The sequence below is a fragment of the Dermochelys coriacea genome, chromosome 2, assembly GCF_009764565.3.
Source record: "Dermochelys coriacea isolate rDerCor1 chromosome 2, rDerCor1.pri.v4, whole genome shotgun sequence".
NCBI lineage: Eukaryota > Metazoa > Chordata > Testudines > Dermochelyidae > Dermochelys > Dermochelys coriacea.
The window spans coordinates 10,281,144-10,295,533 of record NC_050069.1 but is presented as its reverse complement, the minus strand read 5'-3'; the positions used below and the strand labels follow the sequence as shown (position 1 = coordinate 10,295,533).

The 14,390-nt window shown below is 38.4% G+C and overlaps 1 protein-coding gene across 12 annotated transcripts in view; it reads right to left on the bottom strand.

The window, feature by feature from the left end:
- The window catches only part of PTK2 (protein tyrosine kinase 2), a 391,237-nt gene that overhangs the window by 222,662 nt on the left and 154,185 nt on the right, over positions 1–14,390 (bottom strand). For 11 of the 12 annotated variants that reach the window (XM_043507295.1, XM_043507291.1, XM_043507296.1 and 8 more), the window contains one exon: positions 11,114–11,280. In XM_043507295.1, coding sequence (XP_043363230.1) covers positions 11,114–11,280 — 167 coding nt within the window. Of the gene's footprint in view, positions 1–11,109; positions 11,281–14,390 lie in introns of those variants that run through there. The other variant, XM_043507298.1, reaches the window with a different exon arrangement.

Below are 14,390 nucleotides of genomic sequence, written 5' to 3'. Positions count from 1 at the left end.
TAAATTTTTTTACAAGTTTTTGTTTCTCTAAAAACTGCTTTTCCGCAATCTTTTATTACCTTTATTATCCCCTCTTTTGTACAAGAAGGGAATTGTTATCCATCTCATGTGATTTCAGCATCCTAGTGATTAAATACAACCTTAAGGAGAAGGTTGAGGTTAAATCGAACTATAAAATATACCAAGAAGCATAATATAAAGGCAAAGGAGCACGTACTATAGTTTTTCATCATGTATGTCACCAACTGCATCAGAGAAAATTAAAACTCATTATTTAACATACAATTTAATTTTAAAAACAACTCTAATGCAAAGCCTAAAAGCTTCAGGTAGACTAGTACGATACTTAGCTTCCATTTTACTTTGCCTTTTATTACAACACGTAATATACTGTGGCTAAAACAGAACTAGGACAGATTTAAAAAAAAAACAAGGTAACTTGAGCTACTGAACTCTACATATCTGTATCTTGATATAGACTTAAGAAACCCATCTCCATCAAACAACAGAAGATGAATTAATCAAGACAGTACTAAATTACAGAAGCATAAGGTACAAATAGGAGTGAGAAAGTCCTGTTGGGTGACAGTCTCTGTCCCTTTCAATGAAGAATTGTTCCCTAACCATGCTCAACATACTAGTGTCAATGGCACTTCCATAATTTCCCATGGTAGACTATTCTGCACTATAATTATTACTCATGGTCCAGAAGTCTGTGGTGATCTACATTTTACATGTTCCTTCTCTTAACTTCATACATGTCTTTGAACTATCGTAACACCTCTCCTTCCCTGATGCTACTACCCTTCAAATGTTTGTAAACTGCTGTCACCCCATGAGCATTTGCTAAGCAAGATGCAGATATTTAGTTCCTTTAAATCTTTCCTAATAAATCACTCTCTACAACTCCATAATATTTATTGCTGTTCTCTCAACTCCCTTCAAATATCTTTCTGCTAATGAGATGCCCAGAACTTCTTTAGAAATTCTCATCACTAATCTTGGGATGTCAGTAATAATGGGATTAATGGCTGCCTTTTTGTCTGGTTGAGTAATCCCACACACTGAGGGAAAAAACAGAACATATTATTTCTTTTCCTTCAGACAAGAAAAGTTTTTCAATTTTAATCCCCATTTAACTCAAAACCCCGCTATGGTAGCACAGAAACCCCACCTATTTACAACCAAAGCCTGTTTCTCCTTCCCTTGTTTGAATGGGAACTGAAAATTCAAATGGGTTACATACTTCATATCTCTCTGTAAATCATACAATTTAATCTATTCTTTCTTGTACTTTTGTAACTTTAGGAAGCCATCACATATCTTCTTTAATGCCATCAATTTAATGTGAATAGTCCTCCAATAAAAAAAATGCCTCTTCTTCTTTCCACATCTCAACGTAAGAGTAAACATTTACTGAATACTGTGAGATTAATTCTAAACCACCTCTAAGAATAAAACATGGTAGTCACTCACAAGACAATTAACTTAAAATATATTGGCTGGTTAACCATTCATCTTACATTTATACAGATTCTGTCATTCCAAAGTGTTTTATGTTTTAAGACACATGGCTGGTCAGACCAAGGCAGATGGGAGGTTAAGGGAGTCAGCGAGCTGAGCTTGCCAGCAAAGAAAGACAGGGAAGCATGGTTGTGTGTTTCCTCTCCCCTCCCCTTTCCTTAATTTGCCACAATTCTACAAGGAAGAACTGCCAATGGAGGAAAACAGCATGTTGCCAACACCACTGATAGCTTTTCCTCTGCTTGCACCTGTGCCCCCACACTGCCAGCCAGCCATCCTGACCCTGAGACTTCCACCCAGGGCTTGGTCTTGACTTGCTGGGAATGCAGCTTGTATGTTCCCACTGATGAAAGTCAGGCAGGGGGAATAACCTGGGTGTAAGAGCTGTTGATTGGTGGAGTCCCACAGGAAACAGGTTAGAAAGCTTCAGGAGGAGATGGCTCAACTGTGTAGCATCCAGTAGTGTGAGGGACTTCATTGACAGGACACACCTGGAAACATCTGGGAGAGAGGAAATTAGGCGACCACAAAAGCACCAAAGGAGGAAGACGAACCAGCTGCTCTATGGGGAGGACACTGACTGCTGGCCATCCTACCCAGGTCCCCCAATCATCCACGTGAAGAACTGGTATGCTATACTGGCAACAGGAGATGACAAACAGATCCCAGTGGCTGAGAAGGAGCCCCTTGCCCCCAAAGCTGGGAGGCTCATGGCCATCTTACCCAAGGGGGAACATAAGGTGCTAGTGTTTTAGTACTCCCCTCAGGTGGGTAGAGGCAACCATCTCCTGACCTAACATGATATCCAAGGGAGGTGTGCTTCCTGCTTGGAGATGTTGCACATTGGAGAAGTTACAGAAAGGCTGCTGAGGCTCATCCATTCCTCTGACCACTACCCCATAATGCTCATGCATGTGGGCACTAATGGTATTATCAGATATGACCCTGAGCAGATCAGCAGTGACTACAGGGCTCTGGCAGTGAGGTCAAGAAATCAGGGGCATAGTTTGTATTCTTGTTCATTATCCCAGTTGAGGGTAAGGGCCCAGGTAGGGACATGTGCATCTTGAAGATGAATGCATGTCTGCAAAGATGGTACCAAAGGGAGGGCTTCAGCTTCCTCAACCAGAGGATGCTGTTCTGGGAAGAAGGCCTGTTGGGAAGACATGGGGGACCACCTGACTAAGAAGGGGAAGAGCTTCTTTATGCCCTAACATGGCAACCTAGTGAGGAGGACTTAAACCAGATTTAAAGGTGGCAGGTGACAAAAGCCCACAAATAATCTTAAAAAAGGCAACCTTAACAGAGGGCTAGATGTTAGGGGGGACATGGAAAATTATAGGGTCATGGGAACAACAGAGGGAAATCAGTGGAGGAATCTGCTCAATATCTTAGATGTCTATAAACAAATGCAAGTAGTATGGGGAACAAACTGGAAGATCTGGAAGCATTAGTACATAAACTAAATTCTGACTTAATTAGCAGCAGAGACTTGGTGGGATGAGTCTCATGACTGGATTATGGTACAGATGGGGTATTGGTTGTTGAGGAAGGACAGATGTAATAAAAAGGGAGGAGGTACTGCATTATACATCAAGAATATATGCACTTATTGGGCAGTCCAGAAGGATGTGAGAGGCAGACAAATTGCAAGTCTCTAGGTAAAAATAGAAAGGGTAGAAAATAGGGGTGATGTCATGGTAAGGGTCTACTGTAGATCACCAAATCAGGAAGAGGAGATAGATGAGGCTTTTCTAGAACAACCAACAGAAATTACTCCTGGGGGAATTCTGTGCCAATGCACAATATAGAATGTGTACACAGAATTTCCTTTTCCCCCTCACAGAAACAGGCTGCAGAGCTGCTGGCCATCAGTAGGGGACACTGGACCCAGCAGAGCTCAGCTCGCAGATGGACAAAGGGACAGAACTGGAAGGTTTGGGGCATCTGCAGTTCCCGGCACGCCCTGAAGGAAGGAGGCGGTGTGCAGGAAACTCCACACAAGCCAGGTTCCAGTATCAAGCTGTTTCTCCCTCTGAATCCCTGGGCTCTGAGGGGCCCCCCGTGGCTGGGCTGTGGGGGAAGGTGCAAGAGGGGATGCGAGTGTCTGAGCTGGGGGGTGCCCCATAGCTGGGCTCTGTAGAGAGGAAGTCTGAGTGCCTGGCACCCCCCCGGCTGGGCTCTGGCGGGATATGGAGCAGAGAAACAGGAATTGGGTTGTTGTAGGGGTTTCTTTAACTCTCTACTCCTGCGAGAATTTTTGTGCGTCTCTGTATTGTTACAGATATCTTGACAGGTATTTTGAAATAAATTACCAAAATAATTGAAACTGGTATGATTATATAGTCTCATTTTGACAAAATATGCAAAATTTTAAAATACTGTGCAAAGTATTTTTATTTTTTTTGGAATAAGAAATATCCAGAACACAGTACCTAGTAGTAACGGGCAATTTTAACAATTCAGACTGTTGGAAGACTAATATGACAAAGCACAAAATTTACAATAAGTTATTAAAATGTACTGGTGACAACTTTTTGTTTCAGAAAGCGGCGGGTGGACAGCCATTTTAGATTTGATTCTGAACATCAGGGTTGAGTCAGTAGCAAATCTGAAGGTGGAAGGCAATTTGGATTAAAGTGATCATGCTTCATGATAGATTTCATGATTCTAACAAAAGAAGGCATGAGAGCAGCAGAAAGGACAATGGACTTTGAAACTTTAAACTCAGAACTGGTAGGTAAGGTCCCATAGGAAGAAAATCTAAAGGAAAAATGAGTTCAGGAGAGCTGGCAGTTTCTCAAGAAGACAATATTAAAAGCACAACTGTAAACTGTCCCTGTGTGAAGGAAAGACCGGAAGAATGATTAGAGGCCAATATGTTCTATCAGGAACTCTTTAATGATTTGGAAATCCAAATGGAATCCTATAAAAATGGAAACATGGACAAATTGATAAGAAGGTGTACAAAAAAAACAGCACAAATGCGTAGAGAGAAATACAGAAAGGCTAGGGTAAAAATGAGTTACACTTAGCAAATGACATAAAAGGCAGTCAGAGAAGGTTCGTTAAATACATTAGGAGCAAGAGAAAGATGAAGGAAAGTGTAGGTCTGCCAGATAACAGGGAAAGAGAACTGACATAAATATAAAGGGAAGGGTAACCACTTTTCTGTATACGGAACTATAAAATCCCTCCTGGCCAGAGGCAAAACCCTTTCACCTGTAAAGGGTTAAGAAGCTAAGATAACCTCGCTGGCACCTGACCACAATGACCAATGAGGAGACAAGATACTTTCAAAGCTGATAAGGGGGGTGGGAGGGGGACACAAAGGGTCTGTCTGTCTGTGTGATGCTTTTGCCGGGAGCAGACCAGGAATGCTCTTCAGAACTCCTATAAAAAGTTAGTAAGCAATCTAGCTAGAAATGCGTTAGATTTTCTTTTGTTTAATGGCTGATAAAATAGTTGTGCTGAATGGAATGTATATTCCTATTTTTGTGTCTTTTTGCAACTTAAAGTTTTGCCTAGAGGGATTCTCTGTGTTTTGAATTTGATTACTCTGTAAGGTATTTACCATCCTGATTTTACAGAGGTGATTCTTTTACTTTTTCTTTAATTAAAATTCTTCTTTTAAGAACCGGATTGCTTTTTCATTGTTCTTAAGATCCAAGGGTTTGGGTCTGTGTTCACCTATGCAAACTGGTGAGGATTTTTATCAAGCCTTCCCCAGGAAAGGGGGTGTAGGGCTTGGGGGAATATTTTCGGGGGGGGAAGACATTTCCAAGTGGGCTCTTTCCCTGTTTTTTGTTTAATATGCTTGGTGGTGGCAGCACAGGGTTCAAGGACAAGGCAAAGTTTGTACCTTGAGGAAGTTTTTAACCTAAGCTGGTAAGAATAAGCTTAGGGAGTCTTTCATGCAGGTCCCCACACCTGTACCCTAGAGTTCAGAGTGGGGAAGGAACCTTGACAAGAACTAATAACTAACAACATCAGGCATGTTGAGGTGTTTAATGCCTATTTTGCTTCAGTCTTTTTACTAAAAAGGTTGATGATGACCAGATACTCAACATAATAGGTAATAACAAGGCAGAAGAAATGCAAGCCAAAATTGGGAAAGAACAGATTAAAGAATATTTAAATAAATTATATGAATTCAAGATGGTAGGGCTTGATGTAATTCATTCTAGGGTACTTAAGGAACTAGCTGAAGCCATCTCAGAACCATTAGCAACTATCTGTGAGAACTCATGAAGGATGGATGGTCCAAGAGGACTGGAGAAGAGCAAGCATAATACTATCTTTAAAAAGTGGAACAAAGAGGACCTGGATAACTACAGACCAGTCAGCCTAACCTGGAAAGAGACTGGAACAAATTATTCAATAATTAATCTGTAAGCACCTAGAGAACAACAGGGTTATAAGAAATAGCTAGCATGAATTTGTCAAGAAGAAATCAGGCCAAGCCAACCTAATTTCCTTCTCTGACAGGTTTATTGGCCTAGTGGAAAGCAGTAGATGTGATATATCTTGATTTTTAGAAAGACTTTTGACCGAGTCCCACATGACATTCCTGTAAACAAGCGAGAGAAATGCAATCTAGATGATATTACTATAAGGAGGGTGCAAAACTTTTTGGAAGAATATACTCAAACAGGAGTTATCAATAGTTCGCTAAGTGGGACGACATATCTATAGGGGTCATGCAAGGTCAATCCTGGGTTCGGTACTATTCAATATTTTCATTAATGACTTGGATAATGGAATGGAGAGCATGCTTATAAAATCTGCAGATGACACCAAGCTGGGAAGTGTTGCAAGCACTTTGGAGAATAGGATGAGAATTCAAAACAACGTTGACAAATTGGAGAATGGTCTGAATTCAACACAATGAAATTTAATAAAGACAAGTGCAAAATATTATGTAGGAAGGAAAAATAAAAGGCACAACTACAAAATGGGGAATAACTGGCAAGGTGATGGCATTGCTGAAAAGGCTCGGAGGGTTATAGTGGATCACAAACTGAATACGAGTCAACAACATGATACAGTTGTTTAAAAGGCTAATGCCATTCTCGGGTGTATTAATGGGTATCATATTTAAGACACAGGAGATTATTGTCCCACTCTACTTGAACTGGTGATGCCTTAGTTGGAGTACTGTGTTCAATTTCTGGGCACCACAATTTAGGAAGGATGTGGACAAATTGGAGAGAGTCCAGAGGAGAGCAACAAAAATGATAAAAGGTTTAGAAACCTGACCTATGAGGAAAAGTTAAAAAAACTGGGCATGTTTAGTCTTGAGAAAATAACATTGAAAGAGGATTGTTAATCTTCAAATATGTTAAGGGCTGTTACAAAGAGGACAGTGCTCCATTGTTCTCCCTGTCCAGTGGAGGAAGGACAAGAAATAATGGCTTAATCTGCAGCAAAGGAGATTTTGGTTAGATATCAAGAAAACTACCTTTATAGTTTGGAAAGTTTAAAGTTCTGGAATAGGCTTCCAAGGCAGGTTGTGGAGTCACTGGACATTTTTAAGAACAGGTTGACCAGACACCTGTCAGGAAGGGTCTAGGTTTACTTGGTTCTATCTGAGCAAAGGGGACTGGATGTGAGGACTTCTTAAGGTCCCTTCGGGCCCTATATTTCTATCATTCTATTAGTATTAGTATAGACTGAATTAGAGAACATCCCTAGATTTCATTTGTGCAAAGCTGTTTATAATGTGAACAAAACTGATTATCAATAGCTTTAGAAATGAGAAAGAGAAAACCATTCAAGATGATGATGTGGCCTGAAAGTTAAGTTTAAACTTCAGATGTGTCTGCTTTTTTATGCACAGCAAGTTTTGCCTGTGACTATATTAAATATTGCCCTGGCTCAAGTAACTACTGCAAATTATTGTTGATCTGTTTCACCCAGAAGGACTTGCTTTATGCTTTGCTAAGCTCCATCCTCTCCTTTCCACACACATTTCAGTGCCAAACATTTCAGTCAAATCTCTCCCTCTCATCTAGGTACAGCTCTCTTGCGCTACACAGAACAAAACAGTAGTAAATCAGTCACTGAATTTGCAGCACAAACTAAAAGGTTACTGCAAACCTTTTCCTGGTTTATGTTCTTAGAGGAAAGTGATTCCCTTGTAAGTTTGAATTTGCTTGTTACTGTGATTATCATTCCTTTCTCACAAGTTCTGTCAAATTGAATCAGACTTCATGTAGCAGACTATAAAAGCCTCTTTATCATATTAAGAGAACAGACTATACTAAATATAGGCACCAGTACAAAATAGCTTTTGAGCTTTGCCTTCTGGACAAGTTGCCAAGTTTCTGAAATCTTGATCTTTTAAGTTGTATTTTTCCTTAACTGCACTAATCAGTTATTTCTACAAAGAATTTTTAACAAAGCAGATTCATCACCAATGTTAAAAAAATAATATAACAATGGGATGCATCTAATGGTAACTGTCTTATTACTGGATTAACAAATCTTCCAAATTAAATTGAGACTATACTTTTAATTATTGTAAAACACTTAATCTGCACATAAATTTGGTATAACACACCTCTGTTTGCAATGCGTGATCTTGCATATCGAGGAAATGAGAGAGAGCCAATGGTCATTGTAGTATACAATACAGCTGTGTTCCTCAATATTCCTTTCCTGAATAGAACGAATGTTATCAATGAACAAATAAGCACTCGGTTCCACTGATAAAATCTCCAGTGCTCACTGACATCTTTTTGAACCTATCTTGGGGTCTGTGACAGTCGAAGACCTTGTCTACACTGCTAAAAAAGGTGTGTGTTTTTACCTTCAGATAACTCATGTGCATGACCTATCTCATGATAAAAGCATGGTGAAGACATGGCACTTTTGTTTTACCATCCAGTAAACTAGGCAAGATCAGCACTATCCCGCTGCCTTGAGATGACCTCACCTAGTTTACCTCACAGTAAAACTGAGGTGTCCTGTTTTCACTGTTTTTACCATGGGATAGTTCATGTGTGTGAGCTGCCAAAGAGTAAAAAACGTACCTTTTTCAGCAGTGAAGAGAAGGCCATAGTGGTATCTTAAAGTAAGCTTAAGGCTTGGGCAATGGACTCCTTACAGCCAGCTACTTCTTGCTCCTTCACTCGCTACAGAATTGCATTCTGCTAATTTTCATTAGGATGGTTACCCATTGGCACTGCTGTAAAAGTGGGCTACATGTACTCTTAAATCTGAACTGAATGCCATGGGAAGAGAGAAGAGATGTCTGGCTTAAACTGTGGCTGATCTTGTAGGTCTGAACTTATTACTGATCCTGAGCCTTAACCAAAGCCATAGGAGTCTACTGCAGTGCGGTGTGAATACAGACTCACCTCCCTTATTGTTCTTCTGCTCTGCTAGGTTTTCTCCTCAGGACTGGAAATAGTATCCCATAGCATCACAAAAATCACTTATGTTAGAGACAGAATTTGTTCCAACAATTATTATTATTTTCTATCTCCTCCTGCTGACAGGAAGTATAATCTAAGCATCTGTACTGATCTAAAAGAACATTAGAGAATACATTTCCCGTGTATATTGAATATTAAATTATTAAATTAAAATCATTAAAAAATTCCCAGATGAGCAGCAGTTACTGGATTATTATTTTATAGGAAAATTTTATTTTTATTAATTCACGCACTATTCCAGGACATCTCTCCTACTCTACTAATCTAAATATTTTAACAAGTACTGTCATCTGATCCTAAATACTCTTTTATAGTATTACAAATATGACAGCAACATTTTGATTATTCAAAGCAAATCTCTATGGGTTTAAAAGGTATGTCAGGCTGCTTGCATTCGATAAAGCATAAAATGACACTCTGGAGATGTACTGAATAATTTATATCTTATGACACTCGTCTGTGGTTTTTGTATAATTCCTTTATCCAAACTTCAAAACAATTATCTAACTTTCCTTTTAAAACTGATTAACTTTGTTTTGTAATGTGTAACATATGGGTTGCATCACATAATATAAATGAAATTGACACTTTGACACTAGGTAAGAAATTTCCACTGCATAAATTTTTCACATCTCATATTTGATTCTGGTCATATTATGTGAACAGAATATTCCCCCCCCCCCAGCAAAAGACACTTCAAAGTATTATTTATGATAAATTTGCTTGAAAAAAAAAATCAATCTGCATCATTAAAGCCTTCAGGAAGCCATGAAATGTCATGTACACAGAAGAAAATGTGCAATATTTCTGACACCAATGTTTTAAACTTACACTAAATGAGAGACAGGCTAATCCAGGCTACTCCTTAAAAGTTAAATAAACTCACAGGATCAGATTTGCTAAATGTGGTAAGCATTTACTAGTAAATTATCTAGCAATTTAAGTTTCAAGAAATTACATGCAGACTATTAACTCTACTACAGTTCTTCAGAAGAACATATTTGTGCATTTTAAAATGACTAGTAATCCTGTGCAAAGTGTGTTACGGTCAGAAAACTGATTATAATCATAGATTATATGGCCAGAAGGGATCACTGTGATCATCCAGTTTGACCTCCTGCATAACACAGGCCATAGGATTTTCCTGAATTAACTGACTATGAAAATTTCTTATTCAGTAGATTTGCTCCATGAATTTATTCAGATATATATCTCTTCACTTTTCTGACGAAGTTTTTCTACTGCTCTTTACTTCTATTAGCACTGCAGAAGCAAGCCATTTAAGACAGACTGAGCTGCATTCTTCTGTGGTTTGTATATTAACAACAGATTTGGCAATTAAATCTCAGCTGGAGAATCTTACCCATTCTAAACCTGTACATTTCTAAACAGGAGTAATTAACATTTGTCGTAGTTAAACGATGGCTGTATTATATGAAGCTTAGCTACACTTCCCTAATTTCTTTTAAAGAGAATATAAAATACCTTTTTAGAAATATTTTTAAATGCATCACAGTATTTTTATGCTTAAAACAGGGATACAATTAAATGTTATAATTCACTGTACCTAACTACATATTTAATTTCAGAGTAGCAGCCGTGTTAGTCTGTATTCGCAAAAAGAAAAGGAGAACTTGTGGCACCTTAGAGACTAACTAATTTATTAGAGCATAAGCTTTCGTGAGCTACAGCTCACTTCATCCGATGCATTTGGTGGAAAACATCGGATGCATTTTCCACCAAATGCATCCGATGAAGTGAGCTGTAGCTCACGAAAGCTTATGCTCTAATAAATTAGTTAGTCTCTAAGGTGCCACAAGTACTCCTTTTCTTTTTACATATTTAGTAAATCTCATCCTACTCTTTTATCCCGCTCCAAGGTTTGCAGGCTCAAGTTAGACTTATCAGCTCTTCACTGTTGGAAGAATTCCCTTCTAGCTAATGAGCCTTTCCTCTGGAATACCAGGGTGCATTCTCATTTCTTCTAGCTTTTTGCTGGGTAATTATAGGCAGCTATCTCCCTTTCTACTAGCCCTATTCTCAGGAGTTCTGCAATAGGATTTTCTTTAGAAAATAGAAGATTATACAAAGTTTATGGCACATAGAACAAAATGATTTGATTTTGAAATTGAACAGGTTTATAATCTTACTTCCATTCCTCTGGAGGATGGGCTAATTCAAACCTCTCCCTCACATTGGATACACCCATGTCCAGATGTAGCCAGTGGACCTCCTCAGATTGTAGGTGACTGAGCCGTAATCCATAACAGGCCACGTTCTTTACTTTGTGACTGTCCACTATCTTCTGAATTATGCCCTAAAACACACAAAAATGCACATTTGTTGTACATCTTTTTGTTCATGCCTGTAAAGGGTAATCATATCATACTTTATACATAAGACTAATCAATGAATCTGACATAGCTACATTTATTAGTAATGCAAGAAAAGAAGTTACTCATTTTTAAACCATAATTCCAGTTCTGGATTTTTAGTTATATGATTTTACATGAATCTGTACCAGTCAGGTATCTTACCAAAACTAAGCCACCATACGCTCTTCACAGGGAAAATGCTGGGGAGGAAAAAGGGCAGATTTGCAGATTAAAAAAAACATGTACTTGTTAAATATTTCTAACTCTTCTGCAAATCTTGAGTCACTCCCCACCTATATTGGGAAATCAGTCATAGGCTTTCCTCTTCTTTTGTGCCTGAGCAGACAGGATTTAGTAAAAGGTTAATTCACTCATGAAGCTTGATTTTTCCATCTAACTTGTCCTTGAGGGTCAACATTAATCTCTCCAATGGCAGAAATATTCCCTACCCAAGAGGCATCTACTCAGGTAGATTTTTCTAACAGAAGAATACTACTCCTGGTTTGTCCTTTGATAAATTATAGTTTAGACTATCTCCGGGCAAGGAATAGTCAGAGTCCAAGAGAAGTCCACAGCTATCTGCCATAGAGTCCCACAAGAGTGGGAGCAAGACTACAGGGGCTACGTAAGTGTAGCAGTTTGTACAATGTAGGGCAGTTCTGCAAAGTTCATTATTTTATATCCAAAAGGGTTTAAATGGTTGAAAAACAACTTTTGAAACTGTGCAATACTATAAAAACCTGACCCTTATGGGGTCTCTAGTCCAGCAGGATCTTTGGTTGATGAGCCATCACTAGTATATTGTATGCTGAGGTGCAAGAGGGGTGAAGATGATGTGGGGCCTACAAACAGGAAAGGCAAGACAAATTAAATAATACGCTCATGTCCCATTTAGCTTTGCTATTGAGGTACTGACCAGAAGGGTGCTAAAGCTGGTGAAGTTTGTTTTTTCACATTTAATAGAAGCCTGCTTTTTATGTACTGCTGTTTGTATACTTTATCAAATACTGCAGAGTACAGTTGCCCATATCCAGGATTACAAAGAGCAGTGCTACTTCCAAGAGTACTTATATGTACAAAGGAAAATATTTAACCCCCTCCTTACACTAAGGGCAATTTTTGCTTAAGTAAAGCCTGACATTTTGGCAAGCATACTTTTTTCTGAAGGTCATACAAAGTGCAAAACATGCAGAGCTCATTTCAGAAATCTGTCCATGAAGGACAGTGTCTCTATAATGAAAATAGAGGTTAATGTTCTGAAAAGGCAGTTGCACTCAAACTGAAATAGGACAAAGATGAGTTTGGGAAATGGAGTAAAGGCAAAATTGTATATTTTCTACACCAACAAACCATTAAAAGTATTGACAGATAAGTCACAGTCAGAAACTGCTACAGTAGATAATCAAGTGTGTGGCCAGAAAAGAAATGAGGAGATTCAAAAGCTTCCCTAACTATCAGCCTGGTATTTTCTAATGGGGCCCAGGAAATCAAGTGAGTAGTTCTCACTGAAAGCCAGTGGGAGCTTGGTGCCTAAATCCCTTTGAAATCCCAGCCTCAATTTAAAAACACAAAGTATTTCTCCAACTTATTCCAGAAGAGTGCAATAGCTCTTCTGTTCACGTAACTAATCGCATCAAAATCAAGTAAGTATCAAGACAGTATTCTTTTGAATTAAAAAAATTGTCAAATACACAAGTTGAGTACATAGATAACACAGTTTGCATACCTGGTACTGTACTATACCATTGTACAACAGGTTAGCTGTGTTAAACAACAGGTCCCAGCCTGAGAGCTTAAACTCTAAATACATATTATGATTTTTTGTTTTTGTATTATCCTATAAAGTGAGAACAAATTTTATTTAGAACATTTCACAGAAAAGTAAGCAGAGGTAGGCCATTCAATGAGAAATTTAGAAAACATTTAGAGAACGGAGATGAAAGGTAAATACAACTTAATAGATGGATAAAGTATAATGGATTCACCTCTCTTCTCAAGTTTAGTAAACCAATGAGAAGTACTTTTTACAATCTAATCAACTAACTTAAATACATTTATCAAAAAATTAAATATATTGAAGAATGAATTAAGACAACCTTTAATTTAATTATTATTTTACAAACTTGTACATTTATGCAGAACACAAGAATTGGTGCATACTACCAATCAAAATAAATATTGCATTTTGCTATCAGGCTTCCTTAGACTATTCCAATACTATAGCTTGACCCCAAAATGGAAAAAAAAGAAAATAATGTGATTGAGACACTCAAGCTTTTAATATAAAGAATTCATTCATTTTACACAAAAAAACATTAAAGAAGTTTAATTTCAAACATTTGGGGCCAGACCCTCACCTTGAATAAATCAGGATAGCTCCATTGAGCAACAATTTACACTAAGTAAGGATCTGTCCCTGTTTGTAAAACAGCTACATGCATATAATCTAGTAAATTCCCACACAGTAGAGCAGGGTTTTATTTTAGCCTGCTAGTGTTACAAACCAGCAAAAGATTAATTCTCCAAGAGCTGTATTGGGCAAGAGCAGCCATAATTTGGGCCAGTGTACTCAACTCTGACCCTTGTTAAAAACAATGCCGGGACAGTCCTGGAAAGCCTCCCCAGACTGTCTAGGGACACTTCCAATACCAGACAATGCAACTGCCATAACTTGTACACGGACGACAGCTTCTCTGTCTTTCATGCTAACAAGAGACTTCACAAGTTGGGAAACCTTGCCACAAGCATGCCTGAGGCTCCTTATAATAGTGACTAGAATGTTTAATCAGAAGTTTTCAGACTAACAGTTTAACTGCTTAACAACTGTACAGTAGGAACTAAAACACCCTGAAGTAAGCCATGACTAAATGCTTGATGCTCTAACCACAGTGATATCTAAAAATTTCACAACCTTAAGTATGATTAATCTTTTCTAGCTCATTGAATAGTACAGTGTGTTCTAGGACCAGGATTGTAGGGAAGGAACACCTGAGTTCCAGTCCTGACTCTATCAATGACCATTGTGTGGCCTTGAGTACATTCCAACTTATCA